At 38.3% G+C, this 15120-nt stretch overlaps 2 protein-coding genes across 3 annotated transcripts in view; one reads left to right on the top strand and one right to left on the bottom strand.

Moving 5' to 3' along the window:
• The window catches only part of TTC33 (tetratricopeptide repeat domain 33), a 105339-nt gene extending 91229 nt beyond the window's left edge, over nt 1-14110 (top strand). For both annotated transcript variants that reach the window (XM_005282146.4, XM_065550038.1), the window contains exon 5: nt 11584-14110. In XM_005282146.4, the coding sequence (XP_005282203.2) occupies nt 11584-11937 (354 nt within the window). In that variant the 3' untranslated portion in view covers nt 11938-14110. The remainder of the gene's footprint in view (nt 1-11583) is intronic.
• Nucleotides 1-15120, bottom strand: part of LOC135972348 (myb/SANT-like DNA-binding domain-containing protein 7) — a 554005-nt gene that overhangs the window by 247149 nt on the left and 291736 nt on the right. The window lies entirely within an intron of this gene.

Here is a 15120-nt window from a genome sequence, read left to right as displayed (position 1 = left end):
GATTAAAACATTGGCTGAATGTGAGGACCTAGATTGTGGTCTGAGTCGAAGATGAGGCCCAGGTTAAGGGCCTCACTGGCATGAAGGTTGATAATGTCCACAGTGATTAAGAAACAGGTAGTGAGAAGGGCTTGGGAGGGAAATTAAAGAGCTCTGTTTTAGCCACGTTGAATTTTAGTCGATAGCTAGTCATCCATGAAAAGATGTCAGACAGACTGAGATTTTAGTTTAGATGAAAGATGACAGGTCTGAAATAGAGAGGTATTTGAATTGCCAGCATAGAGATGGTAGCTGAATTTGTGTTTGCAGATGAATTTACTGAGAGACCTTGTTAGAGGGAGAATAGGAGGGGACCAAGGACAGAGCTTTGTGGAACCCAGGCCGAAAATTGGAGGGGAGATTAGGAGGATCCTCTGAAGGATATGCTGAAGGAGCAATTAGAGAGATATGAGGAAAACTGGGAGAGGACAGAGTCACCACCTAAAGAAAGACAAGATTTCATGAAGATATCCATGGTCAGCTGTGTCAAAGATGGCTGACATAAAGGTGGATTAGGAAGGAATATTGGTGCTGCAGTTTGGCTAGGAAGAGGTCATTAGAGACCTTGGTGTGAGCAGTTTCTCTGGAGTGCAAGGGTGGAAGCCAGTTTGGAGAGGGTCTAGGATCGAACTTGAGGACAGGAATTCCAGACACTGTACGCAAATTGTTCAATGAGCTTAGAGATGGAAGGGAAAAGGGATTTGGTTGTGGTAGTTGGAGAGGCAAGTGGGATTAAGGGTAGGGCTTTTTTAAAACAGGAGAGACTAAAGCGTGCTTATAATGTGAGCGAAAAGAGTTAGAGAAGAGAGAAGTTAAAGAAAAGAGTAAGGTAGGGAATGAGCATGAGCAAGATCAAGAGTTGGGATGGGTCAGTGGGACAAGTGAAGGGGTTTGTAGGAGAGAGAGGATAAACTTCTGCATCTATGACAGAAGAGAAGGAGGAGAGTTGTAGGAGGGGAAGGATGAAAGGAAGGCAAGCCAAGGAGTAGAGGAAGTTCATTCAGGAGACTAGTTAGAGTTTGGCAACTAAATTATCTGAAGATTTCATTTGTACTGAGCATGCACCAGCCCAGAGCTTTCCTTGAATTTGCTCTTTCTAGCTGCCAGAGGCCATTGTGTCTACAGGCACCTGTCTCAGCATTCTTTTGTCCTCATCACCTGTCCCCTCTGCATTCAAACAAGTCAGGCTGGTGTCATAGTAGCCACTGCTGTTAGGAGGAGAGAATTTCAAGAAAAGTTCTGCTTAGCTTTTGGATATCCTGCAGTTCAGGAATGGAGCATGCTTAGCTACTCGGTGGGACTGGTGAAAGCTCAGTCCAGTGAACTCAATGGAGCTGTGTGGGGATGAGCATGCTCAGCACAGGCAGAAACTTTGGAGAATAATGTTGTTAGCCTCCAACAAACCTCTATTGAGCGTGTGCAAACAGAGATTTGTAGGGGCTTATAACTTGATCAAATTTGGGAGGATTTTCACAGGGTTGGCACAAGATGCATCCCCGACACCAGGGCAACCTCTCTATCAAATTTCAGGTCACTGCTCCAAATCCTGGCGGCATTAGAGCTTGTCAATGAAATAGTTGTAAGAATCTGTTAACATCAAAACTTCAAAAAAGAAGACTTTAATAAACTCAGAGAACTTGTAGGTAAAGTTCAATGGAAAGAAAATCAAAAAGAAAAAGGAGTTCAGTAGAGCTGGCAGTTTTAAAAAGACAGTATTAAAGGAACAATTGCCAACTATCTTGATAGGGAGGAAAGCTAGGAAGTAGAGTAAGAGGCCAATATGGCTCCATCAGGAGCTCTTTAATGACCTGAAAATCAAAAAGGAATCCTACATTAAGTGGAAACATGGACAAATTGATGAAGGAGAACAAAAGAATAGAAACAAAATCAGAAAGACTAAAGCACAAAATGAGTTACACCTAGCAAGGGACATAAAAGGCAGTAAGAAGAGGTTCTTTAAATATTTTAGAAGCAAGAAAAAGATGAAGGAAAGTGTAGGTCCTCTACTTAATGGGGAAGGAGAGCGACTAACTGATGACATGAAGAAAGCTGAAGTGTTTTATGCCTGTTTTGCTTCAGTCTTCACTAAAAAGGTTAATGATGACTCAACACAACTAATACTAACAAAAAGGGGGAAAATGCAAGCCAAAATAGAGAAAGCACAAGTTAAAGAATATGTTAATAAGTTAGATGTAGTCAAGTCAGCAGGGCCTGATGCAACACATCTTGGGGTACTTACAAATCTAACTGAAGCAATCTTGGAACTGTTAGCAGTAATCTTCGAGATCTCTTGGAGGATGGGTGAGGTCCCAGAATACTGGAGAAGGGCAAAGATAGCACCTGTCTTTAAAAAGGAGAACAAAGACAACCTGGGGAATTATAGACCAGTCAGTCTAACTTTGATACCTGGAAAGATACTGGAACAAAAATCAATTTGTAACCACCTGGAGGATGATAGAGTTATGAGGAATAAGCAACATGGATTTGTCAAGACCAAATTATGCTATACAAATGTAATTTACTTCTTTGACAGGATTAGTGGCCTAATGGATGGGGAGAAGTAGTAGTTGTAATATATCTTGATTTTTAGTAAGGTTTTTGATGCAGTCCCACATGACATTCTCATAAACAAACTAGGTAAAAGTGGTCTAAATTAAATTTCTATAAAGTGGGTGCACAACTGGTTGAAAGATCGTATTCAAAGAATAGTTATCAATGGTTCATAGTCAAACTGGGAGGGCATAACTAGTGGTGTCCCACAGGGGTCAGTCCTAGGTCTGGTACCAGTCAATATTTTCATTAATGACTGGGATACTGGAGTGGAGAGTATGTTTATAAAATTTGCAAATGACACCATGCTGAGAGGGGTTACAAAGACAGGATTAGAATTCAAAACGACCTTGATGAATTGGTCTGAATTCAAAGAAGATAAAATTCAATAACAACAAGTACAAAGTGTTTCACTTAGGAAGGAAAAATCAAACGCACAGCTACAAAATGGGGAATACCTGGCAGTGGCAATACTGTTGGAAAGGATCTGGACATTATAGTGAATCACAATTTGAATATGAGCTAACAATAGGGTGACCAGACGTCCCGATAAAATCGGGACCGTCCCGATATTTAGGTATTTGTCCCGCGTCCCGATTGATCTTCGGTCGGGACGCTGCACTCCGCTTTTTTTTTTTTTTTCCTTTCTGCGGGCAGCACTCAGCTGTTCTCGGCTTTTTTTTTTCTTCTCCTCTGACTGCCGGCAGCACTCAACTGTTCTCTGTTGGTTTTTTCCCCCCCCGCTCCTAAAAACCAGAGGCTGAAGGTATGCATACCTAAGGAAGGGTAAGCATAATCTCCTCTGACTGCCCGCAGCCCTGGGCTGTTCTCAGCTCCCGCCCCCGACTGCCGGCAGCACTGGGTCACAGTAGGGAATTGGGAGAGGGAGCTGTTTGTGTCCTTACACCGGCAGCACTCGGTTTTTTGTTTTTTTTTGCTCCGCCAGTGACCCCCCCTCCCCCCCCCTTGTGTCCCGATATTTCCTTCCTGTCATCTGGTCACCCTAGCTAACAATGTGTTGCAGCTGTGAAAAAGGCTGTCATAATTTTGAGATGTATTTACAGGATTGTCATATGTAAAACATGGGAGATAATTATTCTGCTCTGCTCAGAACTGGTGAGGCCTCAGTTGGAGTACTGTGTCCAGTTCCAGGTGCCACACTTTAGGAAAGATTTGAACAAACTGGCGAGAGTCCAGAGGAGAGCAACAAAAATGACAAAAGGTTTAGAAAACTTGACCTATGAGGAAAGGTTAAAAAACTGGGCATGTTTAGTCTTGAGGAAAGAAGACTGAGAGTCTTCAAATATGTTAAGGGCTATTATAAGAGGATGGTGATCAATTGTGCTCCCCATCCAGTGAACCTAGAACAAAAAGTAATGAGCTGCAGCAACGGAGATTTTAGGTTAGCTATTGGGAAAAGCTTTCTAACTATAAGGGTAGTTAAGCTCTGGAATAGGTTTTCAAGGGAGGTTGTGGAATCCCCATCATTGGAGCTTTCTAAGAACACCTGTCAGGGATGGTCAAGGTTTACTTAGTCCTGCCACAGCACCGGAGATGAACTTAATGATTTCTCGAGGTCCCTTCCAGCCCTATGTTTCTATGATTTGATGGTCAAACTACATATTTTCCCCAGACCTTGTTCTTAGAAATGGATGAACCATTTACAAAATTTTAAACTTTAAAAAACTTTTTAAAACTGCTGAAACTTAAAAAAAAAAAAAAAAACATTCTGAGACTGGCACCTGGACTGGAAAAAATTGGCCTGAATGGCTAAAGTTTGAAAAAATAATAAGCAACTAGAAAGAGGATGTTGCAATCAGGATGGATTGAAAACACTAGTCAGGAAGACTCGATTTAATCATGGATTTCTACATAAAAGTATATTCTTGTTGGTTGTTATAACCTTAATGCATATTCTTCACAACTCAGAGATAGATGTAGGTTTCATTTTTAGAAGGTACACACTATACATTTTTAAAGTGATTTATTTTGAAAACTTTTCAGATTAGTTTTACAGCTGTATTAGAAAATGAATGATTTTTTGGTTATTTCATTTACCAAAGGTAATTGAAGCAGACATTTATGAAGTCATTGGGAGGTGAACTATCTCCAATTCAAGTATCAGAGGGGTAGCCGTGTTAGTCTGGCTCTGTAAAAAGCAACAGAGAGTCCTGTGGCACCTTTAAGACTAACAGATGTACTGGAGCATAAGCTTTCGTGGGTGAATGCCCACTTCGTCGGATGCATGCATTCACCCATGAAAGCTTATGCTCCAATACATCTGTTAGTCTTAAAGGTGCCACAGGACTCTGTTGCTATCTCCAATTCAATGGGTTAATCATTAATATTTGGAGGGTTTCTTGCCATGCTGTATTAGGAGGAGAACATCACCAGACAGACATTTAAATTGTTTTATCTAACTAAAACAACAACGTTATGTATTCTGGATTTTTTTCTTCAACAGCAAACATATATTTTAACAAAACAAGCATATGAATTTTTGAATTTAGTTAAACATTCAAGTTTTTTAAAATAAGGTTTGTTTTTGTTAAAATTGTTTTTAGCTAAAATAGTTAAATGAATTTAAAAAAAAAAATTAAATCAACTATGTCAGCCAGGTCAGCATGAGAAACTTTAAATATTGGCTTCTTTAGCTAACTCAGTCGTCTTCACCTTCATTTTCCTGTTCATGATCTGGAAAAGAAAAACAAACTTTCCTGCTTTTTCGGGTCCCAAATGATTTCTCAATTTGGAATGAATTAGTCCAAAGAAAGAAAATATTCTTTCTACACCAGCAGAAGAAGCTACTGCTGTTAAAAGTGAGATTATCACTTCAACAGTCTCTGAATCCAAGTGCTTCAGTGACTTCCAACAGTTCACTGGTGTGACTTTCTTTAAAACATCATCAGCAAACATATATTTCTTGAATGGTTCACCCTTAGCTCTGAAGTTGACAATAGTTGGCATTATGGAGGGATGATTGCTGGATGTCCATGTCATAACCAACTCCTCTTCTTCAGCAGTTAAGGTTTGACCCTGATACCGAGTATTGAGAATATTTGCAAGAAAATGAGCTGGAGATACTGCTTGTCCCATTCGTTTTTTTAATGCTTGTAATTCAACTCTGTCATTGCATAGTTCTCTTTTTAAGATCTCACTCAGTTCCTTCCAAATTTCAACAGCGTCAGCAATAAAACAGCTATTTCCCTGCATTTTGTTCAAGGCTACAGAAATAGGCTTCAGGGTACTCAGCATGTGTTCAACATTTCTCTTAAGCCCAATGTTGAGAACTTTGGCTGTGATGGTGCTATCTATTTTTTCACTATTTTGTTCACAAACTATCATCAGATTAGGCCAATTCTTGATATAGTGCTCAAAACAGTCCACTACTGAGTTCCATTGCACATCTTGTGGGAGAGTTAGCTTGGTTCCTCCCACTTTTTTCAGAGCAGCTGCTGCAAAATGGTTGTTATGGAAGTATTTTGCAATTTCAACAACATTAGCCTTTATTTCTGGAACGCTGAAGTCTTTGACTAGGAGGTGCATCAAATGAGCACTGCAACCGTATGTTATTAGCATGGGACTCTCTTCTAAATTTCTTCTCATCTTGGATACATTTGTAGCATTGTCTGTGACCAAGCTGCGTACTAGACATTTGAATTTTTTTCACAGTTTGTTATAGCTTTTAATAGCTTTTACTGGTACTTCTTGTAAGTATTCTGCTGTGGGTGCATTTCCTGATGTATCAATTGTTTCTGTATGGAAGACATTCCCTTCTTCTGTTGTCACACAAGCACATACAACAGGATCATTGTGGACATTGCTCCACCCATCAAGACTCAGGTGAACAATTTGACCCTCTAGACCTTTTGCACACTACTCACTTTCTCTTTCATACGCTTTATCCAGCAATTTGCCTGCGACATCTGCTCTGTTGGGTGGACTGTATCCTGGTCTTAATGACTGAACCATGTTAATGAAGTGTGGGTTCTCAATCATACAGAAAGGAGAGTTTGTTGCATAAACAAACAGGGCAATTTTTCCATCAATTACCTCTTTTTGTAATCTGCTGGGGCTTATCACAAACTTATCTATGGTTGGTTGTTTCTGGATGATGGAGATTTTTTTTCCTTTTTGCTACAATGATATACTGTGGCTATGTAACATACATGATGTGACTGAAACACTATCCTTGGCAGATAACTCTGAAACTATAGAAAATGATGGTGATCTTGAAGGTGGATAGTCTTCAGAATCCTGTATTATGAGGATGGATTCTCCTAAACAAAATAAATCAATGCATTATTTAATTATTATTACCATTGTGTTTATTTAGTATATTACTCATTGCATTCACTGACACTCAGTACTACTTTAAAGATGAAATTGTAAAAGGAAGATCTGCCTATTTCAGCTATTTATTTTTTATATCAACTGCATCTAAGTAACAACTATATTTTTCGCTCAAACATGAGAATTCAAGAATAGTCCAGAAGGAAGACAGGCCGTCCTTAAGAAAGAAGTATGAAATAAAAAAGTTTACCAACGTGAAGATCCTGCATGTTCAGACATGTTCCTTTCATCATCTTCAACACAACTTCCTCCTGAGAAGGAACACTTCTCATGATGTTGTTTCATTCGGGCAAACAATCCTTGCATTTCTTTGTTGCTCTGTTTGCATTTTGCACGCATGCCTGTCTTACCCACAGGTAGAGGAACTTCATTAAAATATTCCCAAACTGGGTCTCTTTTACAGCCTGCTGCCATTATAGGTTTTCCCTTCTAGTGAGAGAATGGTATAGTAGATCTCAAATCAATGAAGGCTACACTCAGAAAGACCTCAAGACTTCTGGAATATGTTGCTCAAACAGTTTCACTTTTGTTTCTACTACCTGTCCCTCCCTTCTCACATTTATCTGCAGACTTCTTCTCCTTGTCCAGATCTATTCCGCCCCCAACAATCTTCTATTGATTGAACTTTTTGAAACTTTACACTTTTAGAGAGAGGTAAGGGATTGACTCTGTGTACACAAATTTGCAGAGGGACAGTAGGGTTGAGGTCTGTTATTTCTCACCTGTCTCTATTTATTTATTTATTTATTTATTTATGTATTTTAAAACATTTTTGCTGTTAACAAGCATGTTATCTCTGGAGACACAAATCCACAGTTTGAGAACTGCAAAACTAAGCATCTCTGATGATATCTTCTAGACTGAGCACTGAGTCCCATTGGGTAGATAGAAAGATTAACCTAAATAATCTATACAGAAGCCCCTGGAACCCCATAAAATTGTGTCCCTAATCCATGAACTATTGGAATTCATTTACAAAACTTTTTTTAAACATTACATGAATATTGTCTCATACTATAGAATTAGGATTTATAATCCCTATTCCATGATGAAATATCTTTGAGCTATAATGTATCTTAATTAAAACTATCTTTAGATAGGTTTTTTCCTCAAAAAGCATTTTATCAAAAAAATCCAATTTAAATAAAAAAAAATCATTGGTTTTTATCCACCCTGGTTGCAGTGGAGAGTGTTGGCAGCAGTCTTAACTATCGGTGTCACTATCAGCTCTTCCTATAATAAATAACTTCTTATACGGATAGCAGTGTGATTAAAACCACCTTTTTACACTAAAGACTGCAAACCAATAATGGAAATGCATCACAGGAGAAAGGTGTAACCTACAGAGCTCAAAAGCGATAACAAAGATAAAATCTTTTGAAAAACTGAGGTTTTCAGGTGTGTAATGGAGGAGAGGAATGGATTAAAATGGATATCAAAGCAAACAAGTTTCCGCCAGGCTCCCAGAAAAAGTACATGTGGACTTAAAGTACAATGGTGGAATCCCTAAAAAGCAGGTCCTTTCACAGCACAGATGTCCATAAGATTAAAGCTGTGTCTCGACTATAGCTAGTGTCATATATTTTTTTAAAATACCAGTTAAGCAATTGGAATAAATTAGGGGGATGTCCAAGCTGTTCCAGGAATGTGAATTAAAAGTAGCCCATTTACACAGATATGAATGGTTTTAGCATAATAGTATTATCCAGCAGAATATGGTTAGGGCAGCAGTCTGTGTGATTAAAGATGTGAAATAAGAAAAAAATAAGAAAATAAGAATAAAAACTAGTATCTTACCTTCTGTATGGGTGTTTCAAATTAGATAGGAGGGCACTAGCAAGTGGTTACAAATATTTTAACCAACATTGGGTGGATTCATGGATTGCTTTGTTTTCTGTTGTTTTCAATTCTTGATTTTGGCAGAAATTGATAAACATTAAAACATTTCTGATAGCAACATAAAATATTTTCCATCAAATACAGTGATGAATTTTTATGAGGATCTTTGATCTGATATAAAGCGAATCTCTCCAGTTTTATGCACCTCTTTATATTAAGCATTATAATATGCAAATACTTAGCTTTAATATCAGGCTTACAAAGAAAGAGCACGATCTGTTGTATTAATGTTGAGTATCCAGGCTACTCTTCAAAATATTGGGAGAAGTGTTGTTGACTCTAGAACATCTGTCTGTCTGCCTACAATTATTAATCTAGATTTTATGATAATTACATTTTTACAGTGCCATAAATGTGAATGGTACTTTATGGATAATGATAGGTCCCTGCCCTGTGGATTTTTAAATCTAAGTGGACGTTTTTGTTTTCATTTTCAATACTTAAGAAGTTCCAGTTGAGGACATTTCATATTTACTCACAGCTCAAATATCCTCTTGAAATTAAAAGCTGGTTAAGATCAGTAAAATGACACTGTTCTACAAGAATTGAACTGTACTGTTCTCTCTGTCTGGAGTCCCTTGATTGCAGACATTTTAGATTTGGCAATATGCCTGCAAAATAAAAAAATCATTCTTTTCCTGGAATTGAATGGCAGTTTATCAGAACAACAATACGAATAACATATTCAGCATTTCTTTAAAAAAATCATGGGTTCCTATTTCTTGTGTGCTAGGACCAATTTATGTCATGGAGTACGTAGATTATTCTGTACTTTGACGAGAATAACTTGCAGCTCTTTTAACCAAAGAAGGATAGAGAATTTTGAAGCCACTCAGATATTTTGTGTACTCATTAAATTAAAGGGAAAACATTGCTTTTGTAGTTAAACAGCTGATCACGGTCTGTTTTCTTGTCAAGTATCTATATAAATTGGTTGTAAGGCGAAACTATAGCTCAGCATTATCACCACTGATTTGCAGCACAGTAGCAATGGTTTTGTAGCCAGTTTTAGCTGAATTTGGATCAGTCAGGTGGAAACTTTCATAAGCAAAATAATTTGGTTTGGTCAGCAGTCAGCTTTGGCTGCGGTTGCTTTTAGAAATCAAAATACTTCTCATTGGCTTGAAGGTTTTGTCAGTTTTGCGTGAAGAGGTACTGACTTTACAGTGAATTTAATTTTACTGTGAATTCATAAGATAAAAGCAATGCATATAGAATCAAAGGCTATACAGTAAATCTTAAATCCATTTGCATTTAAAATCTAATCAGTTGTAATTTGTGCTCTAGCATTTTTCCAATATTTCAGTACTTTCCCCTTTATGACTAAGGCCTGGTGTACACTACGGGGTTAGGTCGAATTTGGCCGCATTAGGTCGATTTAAAAATGACTGCATCCACACAACCAACCCTGTTCCGTCGACCTAAAGGGCTCTTAAAATCTACTTCTGTACTCATCCCTGATGAGGGGAGGAGCACTAAAATTGAATTTGCTGGGTCGAATTTGGGATAGTGTGCACACAAATTGACGGTATTGGCCTCTGGGAGCTATCCCAGAGTGCTTCATTGTGGGACAGCACTTTGAACTCCGATGCACTAGCCAGGTACACAGGAAAAGCCCCAGGAACTTTTGAATTTCATTTCCTGTTTGGTCAGCATGGCGAACTCAGCAGCACAGGTGACCATGCAGTCCCCCTAGAATCATAGAGCATAGAATGTTTCTACGCTCCCCATCATCTCTGTCCCTGAGGTTATTGCAGATCAGAAGGCGAAAAAAACGCACTCGCGATGACTTGTTTTCTGAGCTCATGCAGTCCTCCCGCACTGATAGGGCACTGATAGGGGGAGAGGTGGAATGGAAAGCCAACAAAATAAAATGAGTTTGGCTTGATTTTTTTCTTTTAATTGATAGTATACTTTTGTCATGTTCTTATTAGTGTTAAATGCTCTTACAACAAGCATGGTCAAAATTCATAATTATAGGGAAATGACCCTTTTTATGATTTTGGGTTAGCAACATGTAACCCTTCATCTGCATTGTGCTTTAGGGCATTTCATCATTCTTTTGTATAACAGTGAAATTCTGTGATCTGCTTTTAAATGGTGTTTCTGTTCAGGATGGTTCATGTTTCCAGAGAGAGAAAATTAGTATTCATTGTTTGGCACTACCATTTAAGAGAGTTTTATATTTGATTTTGTTGGATTGGCTAATTTGTATGAAGGTTGTTGCTGCCTTGAAATATGTGAAAGAACACTTTATTATATTAAAGACTTCAATCCTCTGCCAAACTCTCATTTGAAATAATAGCAAACATTTTCATAAGGGCTTGATTTTCAAACAGTTGTGTGTTCAATTGCAATCCTAATTTGCATTGGTAATTAGCACAGTTGCATGCACAAACTGGGTATTTGTACGTGACAGTTGCAAGTTATGTACCGTTTGCTGGACAAGCACATGATTTGTTCATGTATTCATTCTATTTTCACACAAATTAGGCACGCACATCCAATTTTTCAAAAATCAGGCCCAAATTATATGTAAAAACTAACCATGGAAAAGCATTCTAGGGAAAATGGGAGAAGTGCTGTTACTTGATTTTAAAATTGGGCTGGACAGAGCAATAGAAACATACTGAAATAATCATCTTAGTCACAGCTGGACTAAACGACCTAGAAGGCTGTTTTCATCTCTGTGATTAAACATGTCAGCTCAAAAAATGCTAACCGCTCTCTGTTCATTTTTAGGCAATTCGAAGCTTTCAGGTGGCCTTGCACATCTGTCCAATGAGCCCTGAACTATGGAAGGAAGACCTTACCTGGGCAAGAAAGCTGCATGATCAGCAAAAGAAAGCAACAAAGACTAAGGCGATGCAAACTGAGGCAAAAGAAGCAGATGTTGCCCATGAATCAATCCCAGACTATGACTTTGAAAGTGATGAGATTGTGGCAGTTTGTGCAGCTATCGCGGAGAAGGAGAAAACTGTTTCAGCAACTAAAACAGTAGTGATTGTGTCTGCTTCGGGCACAGTAGAGACCATAACTGAGAAGGAGGAATGTACTACAACCCCCGATGATGCCGTTTTTATCAGAGCCCGATAGTGCAGCATAATCTTTTGCTGGTATTCTTTTGAAATCTAACGTTATTTATCAAGTGTTGGAAGAATTTTTTTTAGCAGCAGTGGAACAGGGTAAAATAGAAGGGGTCATTATTTCTGAAGTAGCTTTTTCAGAGGAAAAGTGTTTTAAAGAAAACGTGAAAAAACAACAGATAAGCGAAGACCTGAATTCCTGCTGCATACATAGTATCAACTAGGCGTTGATATTAAAACCCATATTGTAAGACTTCACAAATATAATTTGAAAACACTAATTACATTATCATAACTGCTTTCATCCAACTCAATTTCTTAACTGCACAGACTAAACAACATCTGCTGTTTCTCTTGTAATTAATTATCAGTTACTTAAAAAGAAAACGGAAAAGAGAAAGTTGATTTAAGTATTACAGCTCAAACCTGTTAATAATTAACATTATAGATCAACACAATTGAAGTGTGACTCTGAAAGCTTGTTCTCAGAAGTCTTTATTTTCAATAGGGGATAGAGTTTTTTATGAAGAAGTTACAGATCACAGATACTCCTTGTAAACCTGGGGTCAGATTCCAAGCCCATGTCTTACCTTGACCCATCCCAGTATACTTCAGTATATCTCCTTATACGCCACAGTACATAAAATGTTAGGAGTCCCCAGTGCACAATGGGGAATGGATTAGGAATAGATATTTAGATGTAACTCTTTTGTGCTATGATGATTTTACAGTAAGACTACAAAGAAGGGAATCTATTGCTGTGTTGTTTGGTCACATTCCCTGTGATATGGCATTGCACTCATAAAGAGTTAGATGATTTTTTGTTTTTAACAGGCCACTTATTCAGGATAGCATTTATTCCTGTTGCTTTGTGGGGACTGTGTACACTTGCTAAAATAAATGAACAAAATACATCTTGTGCTGCACTCAAGGAACACAGAATGCTTCATTTTGTTTGCTTGCTGGTTAATTCTAAAATTTCAGTAATTCATAATGGATCTCCCTTTCATGGGTGGGGTTCTAATGTATAGAACACCCATATATAGGATGTGTGTGTTTATAATCTTTCCCTTCTGTGACAAAAAACAGTTAAAGCTTTTTTTGTAATTTGGAAAACGTATCTTCTCCAGGACTGATATTCATAGGCTAAGTTTCAGCTCAGATTAAATTTTCCTTAATTCCCCAAAGACAGGCTTTATAATAGAACTATTGATAAACCTATACTTGTTGCAACAGCAGGCACTGTAAAACTGTTTTACTATATATGTACTATGCAGCCATGAAGGGGTCATCCTGTTATTGCACAGCCTCAAGAGGATCATTGTTCCACTAAGGTAATGTTGGCACTGAGAGGGATCAGAGCAGATCTTTCAGGTACAGGAAAATTCTCCTATTTGAAGATTTGTTCCTGGGGCTGTAATTCTACTTGTATGCATTGATAGGATATATTTGCTATGTCTCACTTGGAGAGAATTGGACTAGATGACCTGATATGTCTTTTCATTCTATGCCTTCCAGTGTGTGGTACATTCATGGGTGCAAAGGGTTTTCCTCCTTCCTCCTGTCCCAAGTTTATATAAACCCATATCTGCTCCCATTGAAATTAGTTGTAAAATTCTCATTGACTTCAGAGGTGCAGTGTCAGGCTCATGAAAGGATGCCCTTGCATACTGTCAACTTGGGTGGATTGTTGGGCCAGGTTTGAGAGGTCTGCACTTACATCCCAAATGTACAGAACATGTGTTTCCCTCTAGATTAGATTAGATTAGATTAGATTATTAGTTCCAGGTAGTGAGGTGAGCAGTAACGTCTTGTATGAGGGAGCACCTAGCACACTTCTTGTGATGGTGTGTTATTCCCAAATTAGGAAGTTTGACATCTGGTGCTATGAACCTCATTCTAATGTTGTACAGTGTTTTGTGTTTTGCATGCTTAGGTCTTGCTTGTCGGATATCTCCATATTGTAAATAAAGCGTGGACTTCCCTGCCTATCATTGGTGACTGTTTATTGTGGAAGCTGGGTCATTGGAGGGATGTGTGCTGGGAAGGGAGGTGTGCCCCTGATGTTTAGTATGTTATGTAATGTACTTGATCAACCTATTGTCTTTTGTTTCTGAAAGTATTAATATTTTTGTATGTTACTTTAAAACATAATCATTACAATAAAAATTGGTATTGAAAAATCTTGACCAACACTTCTAGCCAAAGCAAGAGTTTTCGGTCCCAAAGAGGGAAAGCATTTAAACTGAAAGGGAAATATCTTTGAAACCTATTTATGCTTCAACTGCCAGAATTTATTGCCTTGAGCAATTACAGGTAGCAAAGGAAACAAAATTGATATTTTCCACTTTTCAAGGCTTCTAACAACTTACCCTTTAATATTTCACACCTTAGTTTAGTAGAAAAACTACAGGAAGTGTTTGTGGTTTATCTATAGGGGCACAATTGTGGCAAGATCAAGCAATAAAAGGATGTTGGGGAACAGTTTTTTGTCTATATATTTTCCATTCAAATATACTGTATACTACATGGCTTAACATAGCTATGTCAGAGTTAGAGTTAAAAATTAGAGAAATTAAGATGTAGGCAAGGGTTGCAGGACTTCATCACCATGATAAGTAACTTACACACACACACACACACACCCTCCGCAGAACAGATTAGATCAGATCAGGAGAAAAGAGATGCTTTCCAATTAAATTTGAAAAGAGATGAAGTGTGGATGAAGGAGGACTGTTCAGATGACACAAGCAGCAGAGATGGCTGTTACACAAACAGTGGTGAGATAGCATGAGACCAGTCAATGCTAGAAAAGTAGCAATTTTCTCCAACGTAATGAGCAGAGCTTGGGACCTGGATGAGAGAGAGCTAGTTAGCTGAGGCTCAATTCAGTCGAGACACAGGTAATATTGGTAGGTGTGGGAAGGAATGCAAGAGGTTATATGACTGAGGTAGTGTCACACAGGTTCACAACTTTGATAGGTCATTTTAGATCCACATTTGGTCCTGGATGCCCAGATAGCTGCAGTGGTTAAGAGCGTTTTCCCCCTCCTCTGTGCCTAGTGAGAAGTCTGACCATTATTCAGATGCAGATTGTCAATTTTAGATGCAGATTGTCACTTCAAGAGTTACTCCAAGCCATAGAACTTCCCCAAAATAATCCCTCAAGCGTATCTTTTCAAAAAACATTGAA

This window comes from Chrysemys picta, chromosome 6 (assembly GCF_011386835.1).
Source record: "Chrysemys picta bellii isolate R12L10 chromosome 6, ASM1138683v2, whole genome shotgun sequence".
NCBI classification, from domain to species: Eukaryota; Metazoa; Chordata; order Testudines; family Emydidae; genus Chrysemys; species Chrysemys picta.
The sequence above is the reverse complement of the archived record's forward strand: the minus strand, read 5'-3'. Positions and strand labels throughout refer to the sequence as shown.